The 23,897-nt window shown below is 38.7% G+C and overlaps 1 protein-coding gene across 4 annotated transcripts in view; it reads right to left on the bottom strand.

Annotated features, from left to right (window-relative positions):
• The window catches only part of cnc (cap-n-collar), a 237,477-nt gene that overhangs the window by 81,507 nt on the left and 132,073 nt on the right, over window positions 1-23,897 (bottom strand). For all 4 annotated transcript variants that reach the window (XM_065217073.1, XM_065217072.1, XM_065217074.1 and 1 more), the window contains 2 exons: window positions 1,098-1,213; window positions 84-551 (listed from right to left, as the gene is read on the bottom strand). In XM_065217073.1, the coding sequence (XP_065073145.1) occupies window positions 84-551; window positions 1,098-1,213 (584 nt within the window). The remainder of the gene's footprint in view (window positions 1-83; window positions 552-1,097; window positions 1,214-23,897) is intronic.

Raw genomic sequence — 23,897 nt, 5'->3', positions numbered from 1 at the left:
CTGTTTCAACAAATTCATCTATCCCACGGCATCATCCACTGTAATGAATATTTCAGTTTTGAAATTGCAAAATTCCCACTCACCTGATGGTGATGATGGTGGTGGTGATGGTGATAACCACCCTGCCGCAACGAACCGTGCATCCCGTGGCCATAGTTTTGCATCGGCTGGCGGGGATGCTGAAAGTGGGACGCAGACGTTTGAATCATCATGTCGCACAGAATATCCTCTAGATCATCGGATGCAGAGGCAGCAGCAGCAGCAGCAGTAGCAGTCGCACTCGCTTCCGGATCGTCCGGCGAGTTGGCACCAGCGGCAACAACGGCAGCGGCTTGGTCTGTTTCTTCCTGGGAGTCACCGCTCAAATCGTTCTCGTCGGCGGCCGGGACACTTGGATTGGCAGAAGTAGAACCACTGGCACTGACACTGGCGGCAGCACCTTGGCACAGTTCATCAGCCGACGATTCGAGCTCCCTCTCGATTCGCTTGACCTCGGACTCCTCTTCCTCCTCTTGTTCTGTGGTCTTCTTTTTTGCTGGCTCTTCGGTTTCCTGCATTAAACAAACATATAATTTATTGTTGTTTTCTCTCGCTCCCTCACACGTGTTGGTTGGTGTGCTGGTTCGGCACAAGGTACCACATAGGAGAACTGTGAGCAGTGCTACCCCCAAGTTCGACCCGTCTGTCCGTCCATCGTCGTCGTCGTCGTCGTCGTCGTCGTCGTCGCACACGTTCGCTTCTATTTGAATCCAAAATTAACAGTGTAATTATGGTCGATAGTCTTGTCAGTGGTCATCGATAATTTGCTTAACCTCACAGCATTAAACATTAACGTCAAAAATGTTCAAACGAATAAAAACGCCAGCAGAAGGGGGAAAAAAGGTTCTATTGACGTTCGCGTCAGCTCGGTGTCCGGTACGTTCTAGGTGATTTAACCTTCCCGTAGGAAGGCTCTGCTATGAGTGTAAGTAATAATTTGGGCAAATTCGCCGACGTGAATATTGAAACAAATTGGGGTTGCGTGCGAAGAAGCTTAATAACTTATTTTAACGGGTAGACCTTGTGGTTTGGGAAGGATTGCGGTTTGGTGAACTTACCTCAGCAGTATCGTTGATCAACTCCGGTAGATTGAGTCCTTCTTCGAGGAATAGATCGGCTAGCGGTGGAGGAAGTGTCGCCTCACTGCCGTCCGTGGCGTTGAGTACATATTCACCTGTGAGGAGGGGGTTAAAGGTAGAACAAATATTGAATCGAGGTTGTTGCAATCCATATTAGAAGCATGTCAAATGACACTCGGGTGAGAGGTTGATTGTTGATATGGAATACGTCAATCAACTGAACCACGGGAGCCGATAGAGATTTGTTTTGATTTCAGAAACGAATGGGAAATTGCTTAGGAAATTTCTGTTCACACTATTAGAAACTTATGCTGCTATGCTACTCTCAGTGTGCCATGAAAAGACAAAAGGCATCTCTTAGCCTGCTGTGATGAATTGAATGATCGACGATGCTTGTAATCGATGTTTTCGTTTGTTTGACGCAGTGTATTGAATTCAAATCAACTGTTTCGTAGCTACTCGTGTTACATTCCAAGTGGGAATGCAGTATCTGTCAATGCAGTTAATTGTTCAAAGATCGATGCATTTTTATCCCGAAAAATTCTCAAATCTCCCTAGAGAATGCGCTACATCACCATGTATACAAACCTACCCTATATACGACTTCAGTCAGCTGGTCCTTTTCATCCATTCAGTCGGTAGCTTTGTGCCACCGATTCCGGTTCCCATCGGGCGTCGATCTTTGCTTTCGAAGAACGACGACGTCTCGAGAGACCTGCCGCCGGTTTCTGTTTCCATTCATTGACTGCTCGTCTCCGAAAAGTCCACACTCATCTTTCGCTCGGATTTCAATCGTCATCATCCCCCTTCTGAGAGGAGAGCGGAACCGGCTACCGGGAGTCATCTCCTAGACGACCTGACCTGATGACTTAGCCGCGTGTGGTTTCAAATTTCAGCAAGTAATACACCTCTAGTAGTAGTAATAATGAAAACGAAACCTTTCCCCCGGGCCCTTCTTGCCATCCACCTCCGGGGGCACTCTCGAAATCGGCATCCAAATCGAGAAATTCGTGTAGTCATGGCGCCATGAATCAACATAAACAACCCATTCAAAACCAACAACAAACAACGATGCGCACTCGCTCTTTCGACAACGGTTGGAGCAGGTATAGGGAAAAAGCATCGCATACTTTGCATAACGACCATCTCATCACCAGCATCGCCGCCGCATTGGCACATGCTGATGATCGATCGCCCAATGTTCCGAAAAATCCGGACGCGCGCTCTCTTGGTTTTCATTGTTGCTCTTTACATACCATCATAGGTGACCATGATCAAGGTTGCGCGAAAATCTCGCTTCCTGTGCCTACTTTTCGGCCGGGAGAATCTGATTCGTATAATTCGAACCACATTTGGTATAGTTCTTAAATGCAGAGTCAGCAACTTTCGTGGAAAGTGGGAGAGCTTCCAGTATCACAACATTTTTTGTACAGTCATCAAAATAGAGTTTTATCATTATCTGACTGTTGTAGACGCAATGGTCGACGGCCTCTCTCACCTCTTGAGGATCTATTCCGAACCAAATTATGCAAAGGCGCCTCATAAGGAGTGGGAGACGCAGCGAAAGATCTTAGCGTAGGTTAGTTTTAATGGAATTAATTTGGAGCTTTGCACGTGGTGTGGCTGCTTTCAATGGCTTTCGTGACTCTTTCATCGAATCGGGTTTTATGGAGATGTTGAAAGGCGCGTCGGAGTTGATCTTGACATTGTCGATGGTTTCTTTTGAATTTGGAGAGCTTGCTTCCTTGTTGGAGTTTCTTCTAGTTCAACGATTTTATTTTATTTTCGCACAGTGGATGATTGACTTTGCGAGTATCGTGGCAAAGTTTAGGAATTCAACACGCCTGCCTCAAAGCGGATCAAAACCTGGCGGAAAGCAAGAAGGGTAACACATCTTCAGACAGACTTCAGAACACAACTTGTCTGCATCTCAAAAGGTGCTTTTTCAACCCCTTCTTCTGCTTCTTTCTCTTCCAAACTTGGTTGGTTGGCTTGGCATGACCGTTTTGTGTAGCTATTTGTACCTCGTCACGATCCTGCTGATATCTGTCTTGAAAGAATCTCCTCTTTCAGCTGCTTCGGGGAGGAAGCATTTATCGGAACCCTCTCATCTGTGGTTCTCTCTTCCCTGTGTGTTGGTGCTGTCCGCGCCACATTCTTTTCTTGGATCGACTGGCGGCGGCGATCGGCATGAGGAAAATAAAGGGAAAAAGGCGGCCTTCCCGGCGCGCCGGACAGAAGAAAGCCAAACGACGACGACCACGACGACAACGGCGTGCCGAAGAAGGCCAGGAATTATGTCGAATACTATTAATTCCTCTTCTCCTTGATTTTGACCACGAGATATCGGGTTCATTATTAGTCAATTTTGTCGGCGGAGAATGTTTCTTAATACATTTGTTGCCATCAGCAGTGCCAGTGCCGTGTCATCCCGGCATCTGGCGTTGCGTATCTCTAGGCATCACCAATCTGGTGAACATCCAACAACTTCCTCTTGATCTCTCGGCGATGGTGATCGTTTGCCCGACGATCCGACTGAGGGCTGAGATCATCCGTCCATCGTCGTCGTGATCATCGCTATCGATCGTGCTAATAGTCGGCATTTTGAGATTCCCTTTGAAGTAATCAACGTCAACCTCGGGAGGCGCAAGTTGGAGAACATGAGGCGTTGGAGTGTGACGTTCCCGGTGGGAATTTGCACTCAAAATATTCGGCTGCGTGTATGGCTTATCAAGTATATTTGTGATACTTTGGGTGATTATCAGGGAAGTAGTGTTTTCGATAATTATAAAATAACTTTTTTTTTTAATAAAAGATTTGAGGAAAACTTCGAAATTATGCTTATCTAAATATACTGATAACATCACCTTTTTTTTTAGAGAAATCATCGTTTGAACAGGAGCTGCATTAATTTGATTTACTTTCGCTTAAAATCTATATTAAAAGACCCAATGAGCACATAGACAAATAGTGTAAAGGACACGTGGCAAGTGTTCATAGTCCATATAAATTTCTAAAAACTTTCCACGTGGTTTGTAGACACCTTCTATCACACCATTATTCAAAACTACTATTTCACAAAAACTAAGGTTCAATACCTATCTGGCATAAATAAAGCATTTCATCATCGTTTTTTTATACCGTAAATGGCGACAAACAATCCAAGTTACGATCCATAATTAAGAAACCAGTACTGACAAGTAGTCACGCTCAATTTCTAAAATACAGATTTGGAGTAAAATTGATTCTCCCCTGAAGTAGCTTACAGATAAACGGAATATAGGGTCACTATTAAAATTTTGATTCGCTGAATCCAGAATTGAGCTGAACATTCATAACGTAAAATGTATCCAAATATTAAACATAACTTCTCCCGAAAGTAGGTAGGATCACCACCCAAAACAAAAAATATTATTGATATGGCTTTTAACCGTACTTTTTAACAAAGAGTAGTTAGAGGCAATACAATGCAAATAAACAATCGATCTTCTCTGATTTGTATGCAACTGTAAGCTAAATGTTTATTGTTGGCAAGGATTCACATTTTTACTACAATTCGGCCATTTTGAATCTTGTAAAATTTTCAAAATGGCATCCTTGATATTTTTCAAAAAATTGTAGCACGGAAACGGCATTTGTGATCGAAATGACGTCTGAGACAAAGCTGTAGAGAAAAAAAAAATTTACTGGGAAAAATAAACAATCTTTCAAGTAAAAATTCAACAAACAAATTTAGAAAGCCAAATACCTCAAATGACCCTGCCAATTTTTGATGAAAAAAGATCAAACAAGGCTTATGAAAAATGCATAGTTTTCGAATATTCAAAACCATGGACACTAACAAACTGAAAAAAAATCGTAGAACAAGAATTTTTGGTAAAATTTTTGAACCTTCTGTTAGTAGGCGTTTTTGTGAATTTTTCATAGACAATGATTTAAAATGTCTTAGCATTGTTTTCAAGTATAAATTACTCAGTAAGGGTATTTTGAGATCTTCAGGTTTTTTTTTTTATTTTTGCTTGAAGTTACTAAAGGGTGTCCACGATGAAATTGCCACACTATGAAATTGCTAACTTTTTAACCGTTGGGTAGAATTTAATGAAAATTTGGGTGGATTTAGTTCATAGTGCATTATTTACATCCTGCAAGTTTTAAAGTCCTGTGATCAAAACTCGCGGAAATGGAGTCGAAAGAACAGCTCGTGCGTGATAAAATCTTGCGCATTCATCACGAGAACAAGGATCTCTCGCATCGTTCCATCGCTAAAACGTTGGGAATCGCGAATTCCACGGTGTCGCGAGTGATTAAGCGGTTCGACGAACGGTTGACCACCGATCGGAAGCCCAGAAGTGAAGGAAAAAGTATTCCGTAGAACACCAAAAATCACAACCGCGTAGTTGGGGCCTTCAACCGAAATCCGAACGTCTCCGTTAGGGATGTGGCTAAGAAGCTGCACCTAAGCCGAAGTTTTGTCCAGAAGGCCAAAACTAAGGCTGGGCTTCGAACGTTCAAGGTACAAAAGGCCCCTAATCGCGACGAGAAGCAGAACAAGTCCGCCAAAACCCGTGCCAGGAAGTTGTACCTCAACATGCTGACGAAAGTTGAATGCTGCATCATGGACGACGAAACATATGTGAAGGCCGACTTCAAACAGATCCCCGGCAACCTGTTTTTCACGGCCAAGGATAAGTTCAGCGTTCCGGAGCATGTCCGCACTCAGAAGATGTCCAAATTTACGAAGAAATTCCTGGTTTGGCAAGCCATCTGCACGTGCGGGAAGCGGAGTGCACCTTTCGTGACCCAGGACACGATGAACGGACAGGTGTACATAAAAGAGTGCCTCCAGAAGCGGCTGCTTCCTCTCCTGAAGGCCCACAACGTCCCAACAATCTTCTGGCCGGATTTGGCCTCATGCCACTACTCCAAGGACGTGCTGAAGTGGTATGCGGACAATAAGGTCAATTTCGTGCCGAAAATGTTCAACCCTCCCAACACTCCGGAGCTCCGCCCCATCGAGAAGTACTAGGCGATTATGAAGCAGCACCTTCTTAAACGACCTAAGGTAGTGAAGACAGTCAAGGAACTGAAGAAAGTATGGGTTTACATGCAAAAAACGGTTGATTCACAGGTTGTGCAGAATCTTATGGCCGGGGTTAAGGCCAAGGTGCGGGCATTTGCGTATGGACTGTAAATAAAATACGAGTAAAATGGTAAAATGAAGTTTAATAGTTATTTCTCAATCCCTGAAAATTTGATGGCAATCGGATGAAAACTCGAATTTTGCGAATCAATTTTGTGTGTGTGGCAATTTCATCGTGGACACCCTTTAGAACTGTTTTTCTCTACAACTTTGTCTCAGACGTCATTTCGGTCAGAAATGACGTTTCCGAGCTAAATTTTCAAAGGCGCCATTTTGTAAATTTGACAAGATCCAAAATGGCCGAATTTCAGCAAAAATGTGAATCATTGTCCATTAAATACCATTATGCAAAGTTTCTTGCAATTCAAAGTAGATCGAGTCTTTCCGATTCGTCATTTGGTGTGCAACTGCCCCATATTTTCCTAATTTAAACGCTATCCTTCCTTTACTTGGTATGGACACTGTTGACGAGGGTTTTTCATATCTGTAATTGGTTTCTTATTGTGAATATGAATTAGCCCGTGGCTCCCTAATAAAGATTAAAAAAAAGGTTCCTTATTGCTAAAATCAATCATTTTAAACAAGTTACGTTGCACTAATCTACAACCTCTTGTTTACAGCTTCGTCCCCCAGTGCCAGTGTGTTAATCTTCACCCCAACTAGAAATAAGAAAGCGCTCAAAAGTATGCAACACACTGTTCATTTCCATCTGCAACTCGTGCATTCGCCTTTGGAGCGGCTAACCTTAAAGCTGTAACATGGCCGAACATGCGTTAGCCTTGAGGGATCGAGGTTTAATGCTGTGTTATTCTATTAAAACCTTCTATGGAGCGTTGACAGACTACGAAGAATAAAACAAGACTTTTGCGATGCTAAATTTTGCCTCCTATTTTGAAGATTAAAATTATGCTTTAAATGGTGTACGAGATTGAAATATTCTTTATAATCGACCTTCTTTCATAGATTAGAATTAAACATATGATTTGGTGTGCTCAATTTTCAGAACAGTGAAATTTGTGAAAAGAACAGTGCTCAAATTTCAATATTCCAAATCAAATGTTTAAATCGAATCTATGACAGAAGGTCGAAAAGACTTAAGGTATATAGGACATAATTTCGAAATAGACAAAATTTCGAAAGTGGTCTTTCGACCTTTGGTCCTATGCAGGCTTGCTGAAACTCCTGAAACTCACTGGAGGTTTTTAAACATTCTTGTCCTGCGAGTTTAGCCAGCCCTCACCTCGAATGAGTGGCGGCAGGAATATGGAAGAAGTCAAGCAGAACATTGCATTAGGTCCTAAGTAACATTGACAGATTCTCTTCGTCGACTTTCTCTTTGTATCCCCACGACCATGTAAAGACATTTCCAGCTATTTTCAGCACACGGATCGATAAAAGAAGCTTTTATCTAGCATTTAATACAACAAACACAACAAGAAACGGTAATGCACAGTTATTCGACAGTGAGCATGCATAAGGGGTCGACGAAGAGAATCGATCATCGCGTATAAAGGGTGATACGGTCAAAATTTGGTCAAGGGAAAACGCGTGTAAATCGGTGAAATCGGTTATTTAAAAAATCAAATTAAATTTCTTTTTCAAGTTCAATTAGTATAAAATTCAGGAAAAATATTCAGTTAGGCTTCCGCTTTTCCAAATCCGAATTGCCGGACCTTACGCTTGACCCCTGCCATCAGATTTTGTACAGCCACCTTGTCCACCTTCTTCGCCGCAGAAAGCCAGTTTGCCTTGAACTGCTGCTCGCCCTTAGCAGTTTTTTTGGTCTTCTTTAGGTTCCGCTTGAAAATAGCCCAGTATTTCTCAATTGGGCGGAGCTCTGGCATGTTGGGAGGGTTCTTGTCCTTGGGAACCACCTGCACGTTGTTGGCGGCGTACCACTCCATGGCCTTTTTACCGTAATGGCAAGATGCCAAATCCGGCCAAAACAGTACGGAACAACCGTGTTTCTTCAGGAAAGGCAGCAGACGTTTATTCAAACACTCTTTCACGTAAATTTCTTGGTTGACAGTCCCGGAAGCTATGAAAATGCTGCTTTTCAAGCCACAGGTACAGATGGCTTGCCAAACCAGATATTTCTTTGCGAACTTTGACAGTTTCATGTGCTTGAAAACATCTGCTACCTTTCCCCTTCCTTTTGCCGTATAAAACTCCTGTCCCGGAAGCTGCTTGTAGTCGGCTTTGACGTAGGTTTCGTCGTCCATTACCACGCAGTCAAACTTCGTCAGCATCGTCGTGTACAGCCTCCGGGATCGCGCTTTGGCCGTCGTATTTTGTTTATCATCGCGATTTGGAGTCACTACCTTCTTGTAAGTCGATAGTCCGGCTCGTTTTTTGGCTCGATGCACGGTTGTAGACGATACACCCAGCTTATTTGCGGCATCTCGGAGAGAGAGGTTAGGGTTTCGCTTGAAACTACCGGCAACTCTCTTTGTCGTCTCAGCGGCTTCCGGTTTTCGATTTCCCCCCGATCCAGACTTCCTGGCTGTCGACAAACGTTCCCCAAACACTTTAATTACATTTGTAACGGTTGATTTGGCAACTTTTAGCGATTTTGCCAACTTTGCGTGCGAGTAGCTCGGATTTTCGCGATGCGCGAGCAAAATTTTGATACGCTGCTCTTCTTGCTTGGACGGCATTTTGACAACTGAAGAGTGAATTCCAAAATCAAAATAGGAGCAACATTCTACACACACACACCTTCAAAATGAGGGGTGTTCAGGTTTTTTAAATGCAAAATTGAAAGAAATACGTCAAGTTGATATTGACCAAATTTTGACCGTATAACCCTTTAGGCCCTTATGCATGCTCACTGTCAAATTAACGAAAGAGAAAGTCGACGAAGAGAATCGATCAATGTTACTTAGGACCTAATGCAATGTTCAGTTTGAAGTAAACAAAAACTCCTCGAGAGAGAGGGAGAGCGAACTTCAGCGAGAGTTATGATTTGACGTGAGGTGCTCTTTTCGAGACTCGGGATAACTTTTTTGTGCGACGTAAGAAGCTCAGAGTTCACCCCTCACTCTGGGTAAGAGCGTGTGATAGAAAACATGAACATGAATGGCAGCAAACCTCACTCGCATTTTTCCCCGCTTCGCTCACAAGCTCTGTAGCTTAGTGGAATTATTTGGCAGTAGGCAATCTACTCCTCAGAAAAAGGCTACGCTCGACTCATTTCTGACTCGAGAGTGAGGCTCCATCAAACCTGGTCCTATGATTTTGAGACTAAATTCTTGTACTTGGAAATTTTTAAACTGTTTAGGAACCGTAAAACGGAGTGAAATTGGGCCAAAATTGAAATTTTTTATTGATGCAAATATCTAGAATATGTATACAGAAAATGATGACTAGAATATGTTTCTTGATCACTTGGAATGAAGTGTAGATACCATTAACCATTATTTTATTCTATTTCCCTTGATTTGTTTTTCGTCGATCCTGTTTTCCGTACTGAGTACCAATGCTACCGACGCCAGGGAGGCAGCTCCCAGACCTAGACCGTACCTATCGACCCATCAACTTATAGACCATGGAGACTAACGGCGTTACTTCTCATCCAAAGAAAGGCTTGCCTATAAAAATCGTGATGGCACCGACTTGGATTTGAACCAGGACCGTTTGGAGTGAGAGACAGTCAGGTTGTTTTATTTAAATAGTTGTGTAAAGTTAAGTGTCATAAATAGTAGCAAAAACACGTTTTTAAAAATGTCCACAATCAAACAAAAGTTTGAATACACTTTTATGTGGATAGACCAGGGTTAAACGCGATCTTTAGCCATAAATACTGTAATGTAAGTTTAACCAAGTGTACTCCTTACAACTACATTACATTTACATGTTTACAAATTTATGTTTTGGCCCAATGTCACAATATTGATTATTTTTTTTTATTTTTTTATTTTAGTAAAATTAGATATCAATTTCAATCAACAGTCGCAAATATATCATTGATGAATATATTCACATGCTCAAAAATGTTTTCCTTTCTAAAATATGCATGCTGTAAGGTAGGGAACGAACGATTTTTTGGCTCAATGTCACCTCCACTTACGGTACATGGAATAATTATATACTAACATTTGAAAAGGGCGTAGCTCCAAAATGTAGACAAACCATATTTTGCCACATAAGAGAGAATAGTTCACAAACTACTCGATAAACACGAAAAAGTAGAAGAAAATATCACTTCAAATCATCAAAAACGTTTCTTATTTCCAGCTTTCAACTCTATGATGCATCTGGTTGTTGCGGCTTGCACCAGAACTATGAATTGTATTGTTTTAATATACCAAACGTGCTGATTCTGTAGTATCTAGTCACGCCGGATTCATTTGAAATGCATCCGATTGATATTTCACGTGTAAACAACGAACAAAAAGAAGACAAAAAAAAAATCTTCGGGTTTAATTCCACTCGCAAAAAATGTGCGAACGAAGAACCAAAGCGGAACAGCAAACAAAAAATCCCGAGGGCGTATTTCCACGGCGTATCACCAGTGTTGGCAGTTCAAAGGATGGAAGATCCGGGGAGTAACAACATGTAAGATATTATCAGGGCGTATTCTCAATTTCACGGCAAAGAAAACTTTTTTTGAGTTGTTAGTGATGCATGATGATAGATTACACTATTAACTATATGTCAAGCTTATAAAATCATCCAGAAAAATGAAAGTCGTGAAATAGGATTAATTTTTAGGTCATCAAAATTTGGAGCGTTTTCTCGATATGGTCATTTTGGAGTTAGGCCTTTTTCAAATGTTAGTCTAGAATTTTCAACATCTCAGATAAGAAAAAAAAATTAACGTCCTTAGACTTTGAAACATTTTAGAATTCTGACACTTTAAAATGTTGGTAGAGAATTTTGATGAGGATAACAAATGAGTTTCGAGGATAATTCCAAAGGAGTTCTAGGGATAAGTCTAGAAGACTCCTGTGGAGGATCCCAAGGGAACTCGATTAGAATTTCAAGCAAATTTTGTGAAGAAGCTCAGGCAAATTCGAAGAGAACTTACACACTAATCCAGGCTTCTGTTGTTTGTTAATTTTTTAACTACTGAACTGTTCGGTTAAAGTTTAAATATCACTGAAAAGTTCAAAAATTAGAAAATTTAATCTGAATTTGTACATACTTTGTTGAACCCAATTTAATGTTAAAAATGAAATTAGTTGATTTTATTGATTTCTTACGAGTAACAACCATTTGAAATTTTACCTCGTAGATTTAACTGATCTCGGTGATCTGAATTCAGCGTGTGTTCCAAGAGTAATTAATTTCAGGAAATGTTAAAGGTTTTCTGCAGACTTTAAAGGGAAGTCCAGGATTATCATTAAGAGTTTTCCGATAAGATTTTCCAGAAAAGAGTAGGAAGCAAATTTCTAAAAGATTCCATGAAGAACCTAAACGTAAATTGGAAATTCTTTCAATGGAATGCAATGGATAATTAAGCAAATTTGACAATTTTTTCTCTTACAGCAATTTATAAAAAAATATAAAATGGTTGGGTTGCACTAAATTGAGATCCGTTACAAATATTTGTTCAGCTCTGACTGTGAAAAATCGACTTTTTTTCAAAAATCTAATCGAGGTACCTCTAAATCACATTTTTCATAGTTGCCGCAATACAAAAGTTTTTTTTTGTAACATCCTTGGATATCATTTGGAAGTTAGCCCCCAGGTTTTCAGACAAAGTGTTATTTGGGCCACCCTATTGTACACGCAAAACAAAGAACATGAACATCAAATGTTGTGTGTTTTTCTGACATCTCTTGTATATGTTGCTTACAACATTACTGCTTTTACAGTTGCCACAGTGTCATTACAGTTCTTACAATCACAGCAAAAAAATAATTTTAATATCACATCAAAGTGGATGCACCTTCCAAAAAGGACAAAATTATCATTAATACCGTGCATGAACTAACATTACGCTGCTTTTACTGCATTTGTTTATTTTTGTAGCCATTTAAATGACATGAGATATTCGACATAATTGAAGTGCATCCTCTTTGGATGTAATATTAAAATTAATTTTTAGCTCTGATGCACTGAACTGTACAAGCAAGTTTTTCAAAAATGAATACGTTCATATAAAACCTACGCGAGGTTTATTTTTTTTTTATTTTCGTATAAAACCTTATTGTTATTTCCCCCACACGATATGAACAGAATCGCTTTTGTGGAACTAGAAATCTTGGCCTAGAGCTTCATACACAAGAAACTCCTAGTCCAAACTCTATACAATGATAAAATTGAAAATCCTTGTAACCACGACGAAACCTCAAGTATCTTTAACTTAATCGATGTAGATCCGAGGAAGCTTTGTAAAACTACAAATCGGAAATTACGGCTCCGCAAAGATTCGAGAAAGGGACTAATTCCCCCTGCATTTATACTATTTTTTAAATTAGTCTGACTGCAACATGAATTCCTAGCCGCTGTGTTTCATACAGTCGTGTTCTGATGTCCTTCATCGAAAACTCCACCGTCTTGCATCTCCTCGAAAACCACTTCGTCAAATAGCACAAAACTATATAATTTACCTAATAGAAGAGCAGTCACGTCTCACGTCAGACGACCCATAGAAGCACCCACCGCAGGCCGACGGGATGCGACGTCGATACGGGTTCTAGAGAGATGGAGGCCGCATTTTTCCCTTCTTCCATTTTATACCACCGCAAATAGCGAACCAACGCGGGCACACACGGGGTAATAACAGGGAGAATACATAGACTAAAACCAGAACCCTATTCCCCATTATACGACCATGTTTTAATTTTTCGGTTCACGCTGTGTTCCATATTACCACTCCAGTGAACCCGCTGGCGCTCGCTGCTGGATAGCAGGGCCTCTCCTCTTGATTTATTTTTTTTTTCGCTCGTCGGTGGTGTTCGATATTATTTTCTATCTATCTCCGACTGTGTATGGATAAGCCGCGAATATGTGTACCACCCGACCAACCCAAAAAGCCCATAAAATCGACCGACAACAAAACAGACAAAAATTAACGACTCTCCCCCCTGCCACCACTCGCTAATCCTCCAGTCCCACATAGGACTCTGCCGCTCGCATGGCGGCGACCAACACAGCGATGGCTTTTTTCGTTCTTTTCATCGCTGAAGAAGACTAACCTGCCGCGTACGAGCTTGGCTGATGGCTAAACTTTGCGCAATAAATAAAATAAAGGAACACACAAAAAACACAAACCGAGAGATGATCACATTCAAAATGGCCGCGTTCTTTCACATCAGAGTGGTGGAACCGACGGCGACGACATAATGGAATCAGCGCAATGCAAGCATTGAATAAAAGGTGGTGACAATCGACCGCGTGGGTATTTTATATTCGCAACATGGATGATGCGCAGACAAAGCTACTGAGGGGAGGGGCGGGTTCAGGCTATTGTTTTCGAATTGTTATGGCTCATGGTTACATGGGGCATTATGCACGGTTTAAATTGATCTAATTTACGACAATGGTGCGAACAAAACGATAGTAATTATCTAGCAGCTTCCCGGACGCAATGAGCGATTATTTTAACGTAATTTATGTGGTTTTGAAATCGTTAATTAATTTGTGGTTGAAAAGTTGGGCTTTCATCAACGTTCGGACAGTATACTTGTAAACTTGAATTTTGTCGTTACTTTATCTATTGTTCAGCAAAAATTTCATTAACGTTAACTGGTCCAACCAAGATTGAATATAACTTCAATCAGGAAACATAATCCTAGTGAAAACTTAGTTCAGGACCAAAACAATTCTTGTTAATGCATTTTTTTTTTAATTTTCTCAATAAATATTTCAAGACTTTCAAACATATTTCGGTAGCTGAATTCGCAACTTATTTGAATTTCCAAACTATGCGCAGCTCATACCTCAGAAAATCGAATCAATCACATTATTCACTGCTTGTCGTGTTGCAATCTGGGAGCGTGAAAGCTGGAACTGATCGTAGTCTTCTTCCACTACCGTGGAGTTCCTCGACGATCTCTGACCACGTGTAGTACGCGGTGTGCCGTGAATAGATTGATTTGGATCCACTGCCGACCTGCTCGGGTGATTTATCTTGGGTTGAAGTTGCGTTGATTGAGGCAGAGCTTCCGGACTGAAGTGTCCTGACTGCCCACGTCCTGAATCCCGGCACTTATTACCCGATCCACGGTTTTCTTGAAAAAGGTTGGGTTGCAGCGCAGGAATCTGTCCGGAAGGCAATGGATTCCCAGATTTTTGGCGATTTGCTGCTAGTTCTTGTTCACGCAGACGTATTTCCTCTAGTAACTGCAGTTCCTGCAATCGGTTGATGCGATCCTCACCCTATTGTAACTGTTGCTGTTGCTCGCCCAGAAGTTTCTCCTGTTGGAGCTGTTCTTGGCGTTGTTGCTGTTAGTACCGCCAGAATTCTTCTTCTCTATGCAACTGTTTTTGAAGTTGTTGCCGCAGATTTTTTTTTATATCTTTATTAAGGAGACTTTCAGCTGTTACTTGCTGTTAGACTAGTAGTTCTTGATGAAACTGTTCTTGCTGTTGTTGATGACAAACTTAGTCTTGTTGTTTGCGATGGTGAAGTTGTTCCTGTTCCATCTGTTTTCGTCGCTTTTCCTCTTGTAAAGCTTGTTGTTGAGCAACAGCATCGAATGAGCCTTTAACTGTCTTCAATTGCGTACAACTGGCAGTTTTAACCCATTCTTCCACCCGACTTCGAGAAATTATAGAACTGGAACTCCGACTCGTTCCCTTTTCACCAGCCAAGTCCTGCAGAATCTTGTACTTCTTGGCTAGGAATTATCTGTGTTGTTCTGCTACTTGCTGTTCAGCTACTCGCCGAAGTTCTGCTTCTTCTTGTCTGCGTAGCTGTAACTGGGCAGGATTTCGTGCGGATTACTGCGACGATGAACAGGAAACTTCTGCAAATGCCTTCTCCAACAAGATTTCCGGGAGTCCATCCACTGACGGCACGAAGAATTTCTCCTTCCGTTGAACGTTGCGAGTATTCCACTGAAGTACAGGTTCTGACTTCTCCCATGGCACTAGGTCTGACTGCTTTTTCGACGGCTGTGATCGATGGATCCGGATTGTACCGGAGGTTCGGACTGAGTGGACTTGTTCTTACCACTGGATAAACGTATAGGCATAGTTGTTGTGACTTCCTTGACTGACAGAGTGCGTTTAGATGTATGCTCCTTTCTGGTATCCTTCGGTGTTGATCGTTTGTGTGAAGAAAACGTAGTTCGCTGGATCCATTTTGCTCCAGCTATAACTTCATCTGTTACCTCAACACATTAGTAGTGATGCCATCCGTCACACTGATTACATTGCACTATTTCGTCGGTATCAGGTCCTCCACAGCTCCTACATGTTTGTCCATACGCCGTCTTCTCCGTCTCGTCCACCACTACCTACTTTGAACCGCGACTTGACATGCTCGCGAACTGATCGGTATTCGTGATAAACAAAAATTTAAAAAATTAAATTTTCTTCTCTCAAAATTTGTGTTTTTTTTTAATGTGAGTATTTTACTCTGAAAAGGCAACCGCAAACGTCATATCGATTAAAAGAGCCGAATATCGAATTCCAGCACAAACATGGTTTATTGCCCATAGTGAATAGTTATGCAAAAATTCATTAAGGGGGATAACGTTTGATCGATTCATAAGTTGAAGTGGATTTGATAAGTTTTTTGGTCATAACTCAAAATTTCTGTGACATTTTCATTTCATTAGCAGATTCTCATTGGAGAAAGTTTTATTTAATATTTATTGGTGATTTTAATTCAAATCTCATTGAAAAAAGAATTTTAACTAATTTACAAATACACTAAAAAGGTTCTTCAAAATGGTATTTTAATTCAAATTTAAATTGTTTACTACACACATAATTTAGATTTAATCTGAAAAAGGAAACGCTTGTAAAAAGGATTATCAAAAAGTTTCAAAAACGATGGACAATTTTCAAGAAACTGGAAAAACTCTTCTCTACGTCTATTTTTTTTTAAAGATAAACCCTTGAAAAGAGCTCTTCCATTCTTAAGGGATGTTTCCGAATTCAAATGACGTGTTAAAAAACCAAAGCAAGACGAGGCTCAGTAGCTTAAAGGTTACCGTTTTTGCTTACTGAGTAGAAGGTCGTGAGTTAAATCCCCTCCTCTTCTCACATTCCGTGTAGAAGGGAACAGCAAAATAATATCAAGTTTTACTATCAATATCTTATTATGTTACTGGTACGGTGTGCGCTATAACAAGTTAATAGCTTATTCTGCTATCAAAGCGTAATTTGCTATTGTTATGATATGTTGGTATCATGAATTCAAGAGCTAATTTTGGCAGAGTAAGCTATCAATATGTCATTAAACCCGAGCAGGAGAAAATAACTAATGGATACCTCATTCTGATCTGATACCAAAATTTGGTATTGACCAGCATGACATAAGAGGTAAAATACCAATGAATAATACCAAAAAATTACATGCAAAATACTTTGTGAATACCAAAAATTGATATTTGGATACCAAAAGAATACCTGGGTGGTATTGTTTTCGTATTGCATTATCATAATTTGGTATTGGAATGGTATTGTGGAAACATTTTTTTGGTATTATTTTTTGGTATTTTAACTCTTATGTCAGGCTCATCTATACCAATTTAAGGTATCGAGATATTCGTTCCTGCTCGGGAATTGATTAATTTAAACAACATACCAATAGCTGGATGACTTATAAACTAGTTATCACGTACAATTTTGTTAAAAGATAAATTTTGTGTGTTGTTAAATTGGACAAGTTTTTGACGTAGGACTACGTCTGTTATTTCTTTGTGAAAACCAAAAATGGAACATTTAACAAAATTATGAAAGATTTTGAACGTTAATAACTCAGCTGCCCCTGGATCAATTTCAATATTTTTATCACCAATCGATCAGAAATATTCCTACGCATCTCAAATTAAGACTTCATCATTTTTTAAAATGTCACTATTGAAAATTGCACGAATGTGCAACTGTTGCAATGATAATTAAAATTATCACCGATTGCCTGCGAAAAGCGATTTCCCTAACACAGATTTCAAAGTTGAATTCCATCCGGTCTCACCAAATGGTGTTTATTCAATGTCAATCACCGGGTGGTGAGTGGTGGTTTTCTTCAGTACACAACGAAAGGCTGCCTGCAAGCAGCAGGCTGCAGCCCACATGAGCATCCATACAAGGAGGAAGAAGCCGCACCGCTATTGATCGGAATCGGTAGCTCTTTGTGAGTCGCTGTGTGCCATGTATGTCAAGCGCGTCATACTAAAGAGTATAAACGGAGAGAACCCCGCCCAAATTCCTATTCCTCCACAAAACACAAGCTTCTGCTCCAGTTAACAAATAAGATTTATTATAGAAGACCACGTAGTCCTACGTCACCATTGCGTACAACCCCATAGGGCTGTCCATTGTAGTTTTTTCTTTATAGTTATTTTGATGGATGGAGGTACCACATGAATGGAGGTCCCCAGGACAAGATTTTATTAAGTTTGAATCTAGAATTGTACTCCTCAAATGCTATATCAGAGACAGGTTTAGTTGATCACAAATGTCCAAATAGTGTGCCAGTAGTTGTGGTTATCATTTTAAAAGAAAAAAAATGATCACGAAATCCGGTCACTTATTCCGAAATTCCGGACACTTTTAAAAGTTAATTATTAGGGCTTAATATATCCTACACTGCCTATATATTTTCGTCAATTTTGAGATAACAACGCTATCCACTTTCAATTGGCATCTACTTTCATATTATATGATACAAATACGGACTATGATCGTGAAAAATGTGTTTGTCCCATCAAGCAAACCCGAGTACACGAGAGTATCAAATTAATAGCAAATGTTACTATTGAACTTGGGGAGCAGAACATCAAAAATTGCTATTTGTTAGATTGAAATAACAGATAAAATTTTACAAATAATATCAAAAAATCTATGGGACCATAACTGAGTAACAGCAAAGTCAGTTGTTGCTATTTATAAACAAAAGCAAAAAACCTAGCAAATCAATATCATTACAGGGTTGGTGGTGCTAATGCGGTAGCAGTGACTTAAGTGACTTAAATTACGGAAATTATGACCAAATAGTGACTTTTAAATAATAAACAAATAACCAAGAGTGACATCAGAAATTCAAATATGGTTTAATATTGAAATAAACTTCATTTTTTGCCATGGAGCCTACACACTTAGTTTTTTCCTACCGAGCTCGGCTATGCAAATCTCGCCAAAATAAGTTTCACTGAGATTTCAGCAAAAGTGACATTTGATTGCTGAGTCTCCGATAATTCTCAGTTGAATCTGCTGTACCTTACATTTAATAAAATACTCTAATCATGTATATCGAATCTTTCAACAAAATATCCTATGAAGAGCTTTTGAAGTGATTTGAATCGTTTTCTTTTAATTACGTTATACATGATGACCAGAAAATAGTAATTCGCAATTTTCCGGATTTTCACGGAGTTTTATAAATTTTACAAGTTTTGTGATATACATTTAAACTAATGTATAAACGTATGAACCCACTAGGGTTAAATAGATCATTACTACAACAGCAGTATTTTTCGTAGATTTTGAATTTGTTTATGCGTTCGAAATCTTAAAAATGTGTATATATCTAGGTAAGTTAACCTTTTTTTCGCTAAGAACTTCTTATAGAATTTCTTTGGTATGTTCTCGGACACTTTTTTAAAATCCATTTTAAATTTAACACTTGAATTAGAATTCCCATGCCATTCAGCTGGGTAATTTCATAGATTTCTGCTCAGAATAATCTTGGACTTTCCCCCTGAATTCGTATTCTCTTCAGAAACTCCTATGAGAGTACTTTTGAGCTTGTACCAGCAAAATTTTATTTCATTGGAATTCTTCTTTAAATTTCTTCGAATTCTCTTGGAATTAACCTCAGAAATCGCCCCAGCATTACTTTAGAACTATCCGCAGAGTTTGGATACCTTTGGAGTTCACGAGATTTCCTAGGTATTATCATCAGAGCTGTCTTAAAAAATCTAAGAACTTATTTTAAATAGTTGAAGATGCTAATTTCAAATAACAGACTGTAGTGGTAATTTTTATACGATAGATGGAGTAGATGAAAGCATAGAGTTGATAGTTCCGTTAGAGTACGGCAGTGTGAAGATTGCATATAGATATTAGACAAGCGAGCTAGGACAACTTTTAAGGAAGGTACAAATCGGTTTTTTCATCTCTCTTTACCAAACTCCCCCTTTGGAGAGGGATGGTGAGACTTAAAAAAAACCTGTCAATTTCGCTTTCAGAGCGTCACAATATGCGATGTTACGATTCGTGAGCGTTCACTCAGAGTGAGCGCTCACGAAACGTAAAATCGCTAATTGTGGCGCATTGAAAGCAACATTGGCAGATCTTATGTTTTAAACACTTACTTTACAACCTATTCCTCTAACTTACAAGTATCAAGTATCATTATAACATCTAATGATTTCAAAACTCCGAAAAACATTTTTTTATAGTCAGTGAGTGGAAGCAACCCTGGTCATTTCTAAAATTACAAAATTCTCTTCAAATTTCCTTTGGAATTTTCATTAAAATTTCAAGATAATTCTTTGAGGACTTCTGGAAATTTAGCACAGATCAATATCCTTGAAAAGATTTCAAGGTTCCGAATTTATTTTCGGGAAAAGGAAGCAAATTTTCCCCAATTTTTCATAGAAATTCAAGGCTAACTTCCCACCACCAAAGGTGTTTTTTCATAAATGTTTCCTGTCACCCTGGTTATAATTGCTAATTTGTTTACAGATATTCATATTTCGTCATAACTACTGTAGACTTCCTTAGTACAAAGTACTCAATTTAAAGATTTTGATGAAATTTTTCAATTTCAAATCCTTTACACCCTATATTGGTTAGGAAAAATTTACTGTTCCCGAGCAGGAGAAAATAACTTATGAATATCTAATTCTGACCTGATACCAGAATTTGGTGTTGATCAGCCTAACATAAGAGGTAAAATACCAAAAATAATACCAATAATTTGCATGAAAAATACTTCGTAAATAACAAAAAATGATATTTGCATACCAAAAGAATACCTGTATGGTATTGCATTATCATAATTTGATATTTGAATGGTATTGTAGGATTTTTTTTATATTATTTATTGGTATTTTACCACATCCACATCCATACCAATTTAAGGTATCGAGATATTCGTTCGTGCTCGGGTAATCAATACATACCATAATTTGTGATTTAAAAGGTCTTCTGATACCGATCCAATAACTCTTTTAGGTGTTATATTGGTATTTATTTAATATTTTACAACATATTTCTATAACTGAATAATCTCAAAACAAGGTTTTATATCACAATCATACCATATAAGATATTAATATGATATCGGTTAGTTGTCGGTTTCTGCTTGGAAATAGTGTCTATTTTTACGGAAATAGTGACTTTAGTGACTTTTTGGTGTAAGAAGTGAATTTTTAATAGTGTAATAATAACCTAGCCACTAAAAAGTAGCCTGCTACAAGCCCTGCTATTATATTTATCTTATCAAGCTATTGGTATGTTGTTCAAATTAATCTGCTATCAGATCTGAATTAGCTCTTGAATTCATGTATCAAAATATCATAAAAATAGCCAACAATATTGATATTGATAACAGAATAAACTATTAACTTGTTATAGCGCACATTTTGCCAATAACATAAAAATATATTGATAGTAAATTTTGTTTATTATTTTGCTCTGGTTTTGCTATTCCCTTCTATCCGGGAAGTAATCGCATATTAGTCATATTTTGCTATTCCCTTCTATCCGGGAAGTAATCGCATATTAGTCATATTTTGAAATTCCATAGTCCAGAAGTCAAGATACAGTTCTGCTTCTAGAATTACCATATTTCTTGCTGATATAGCAACGCATATTAACTTTATTGCAACTGGTTATAAATCGAAAACATTATCAATAAATTTGCTATGATTTTTTAACACTCCGAACACGATGCCTCCAGTTGTGTAACGGAAAATCGGCAATGTTTATAAAATCTTTGCTCAACAATCATTAGATTTTAAATTTATTTATACCGAATAAATCTTTAATTGATGTAGTTTCAAATGGCGCCAATAGATTAGAAATTGCACTTCGTAACATCGACTGCGATTTTCTCAATGCTTGTTGTGCATGCCATGTTAATTTTGCGATGACCGTACAGCATCTTCTATTTTCATCTAACATAATTATGATGTGATGCAAAACACTACCCGAGTAGACGAGAATATCAAATCAATAGCAAGTTTTACTATAGAAATTGGACACCGTAAACCGCTATTAGTTTGATTGATAACGAATATGAAACATAATATCCATGGGACCATAACTGATTAAAAGAAGAGCGGGAATGGGTTGGGGTTCGAATACCTCAAATACCACTCCTCTGGAAGATTCTTCTGACTACCAACGAAGATTCCTGCAACTTTATTACGGCTTTCCGCAGCAATGCTTCTGGCTTCCTCCTGTAGTTACTATCTGGGAGTTTTCTTGTTTCAGACTTGCTCTGAAAGTTTCTTCTGACTGACACCGGAAAAATCTTACGATTTATCCTAGAAGCTCCTTACGAGTTCCTGTAGAAGTCCTGGTGATTTGACCCGGAAGTGTCTGCCGACTGCCTCTAGACTTTTTCTGAAATTTTCTTCCAACAATAGCTCAGGAAGTTTATTCCTACTTTCTCCTGAATTTTTTTTTTGCACTTCTCTGGAAGTTGTTTCCAACCTCTCCAAAATGTTTCCATCAGTTTATACTGGAAATTTCTCTTAATTTATTGGTAGATCTACACAGAACAAATTTCCTGGTCGGTGTTGACTATCTTTTGTGGAAATGTATTTTTTTTAGCTGTCTCTCAGGAAATCCAGGGCTGTTACAAGATTTTCTAAATTTGATTCGCGAAATCTGCGAATTCAAATACTAATCCGAGACAAAAAACTATTTTCATTGCCTAAAAATACCATTTGTACCTCTCAACTTAGTGTTCTTTGAAGTACTTTCACATTTTAATTGAGAGCTTTCTATGCCTGTACCATCCTATACCCAAGGAAGTAGAGAAATTTTCCAACCTGAAAGATTAATAGACCGGACTGGTGACGGGTATCGAACTCAGTCACCTCCAGCATGAACTTGCTTTGTAGCTACGCCTTTACCGACTGAGCTAAAAGAGTATCGTTTGTAATCTTCAGTTATTTATGTATAGTTTAAATTCTGAGGAAGTAGTGAACATAATAAAACATCCTTACATTATGAGATTTTATTGAATAATATCGGCCTAGATTTGATAAAACATTATTTAAAAAAAAATGCATTTTCATTAGAAATGCAATTTTTTTTTTTGAAAATTAACCTTTGCTTCTCTTACTGCTGTCCTAAATGTTGTAGTTAATTTGGCTCTAATTTTCTCAATGTTTTGCCGAATCAACCCTGCACATAATCGTGAGATTACCAGAGTTTCATAAGTCACACTTGTTGGTCACGTCGCGGTTCTGTATTTACACGGATATTCCTTGAGGTCTGTCCAGTGGTAAGACATTTTCATGATATTTTTTTATTTCTAATATGAACCTTTTCGATGTCAAATCATAACTGAATCGTATATATGTGACTCTTAGGATCATGCACGACTTATTACTATGTATACCGAAAATTATAGGTTTTCTAAATCGTCGAGGACATCAGTTGATTTGTTCTACTAGATCAACCAAGACTGCAATAATATATGTAGAATCGAAAAATGTCCAATCAGATTCAAAGTGTCTATGTGGATCATTTCATGATCTATTTCCGAGTATATCCAGATGTTGTAGGTTCTTCAAATCGTCCTGGAGTTCATATAATTTGATCTACTAGATCAACCGATGTTTTAAGTTCTCCAAATCGTTCTGGAGTTCAGATGATTTATTCTACTAGATCACCAATGACTGGGATAAAGTCTGTAGTGCCGAAATATGTCCAAACAGATTCATAGTGTCTATATGGATAATGTTTAATTATTTCCACGTATACCAGACCATCTAGGTTCTCCAAATCGTCCTGCAGTTCAGATGATTTGTTTGACTAGATCAACAAAGACCGGGATAATATTGGTAATATCGAAATATCGATTTGGAAATCCTAGAACATCTGGCATACACGGAAATAGGTTGGCATGATCCACAAATTTGGTTTGGGCATATTTCGATACTACAGATATTGAATTAGTCTTGGGTGATCTAGTAGAAATATAATCTGATCTCCAGAATGATTTCAGAACCTATAACATCTTGTATACGTAGGAATAGGTCGGGTACAATCCACAGACTTTTTGAATTTGTTTGGACATATTTCGATACTACAGACATTATTGCAGTCTTGGTTGATATAGTAGAACAAATCAACTGAACTCCAGGAGATTTGGAGAACCTAGAATATGGCAATTACTCGCATATATACGATTCGTTTATGATTAGACAACGAAAAATGTTATGCTCATGTTGGAAATAAAAAAAACATGAAAATGTCTCACGTTGGACAGACCACAGGGATTTTTCCGTGTAAATCCGGTGTGACTTATGGAATTGAGATCATTTCTCGAT

The sequence above is a fragment of the Ochlerotatus camptorhynchus genome, unplaced genomic scaffold (genome assembly GCF_037179485.1).
Source record: "Ochlerotatus camptorhynchus isolate MF236.1 unplaced genomic scaffold, CSIRO-AGI_Acam_v1.1 ptg000070l, whole genome shotgun sequence".
NCBI classification, from domain to species: Eukaryota; Metazoa; Arthropoda; class Insecta; order Diptera; family Culicidae; genus Ochlerotatus; species Ochlerotatus camptorhynchus.
This window is presented reverse-complemented; position numbering and strand designations above follow the sequence as displayed.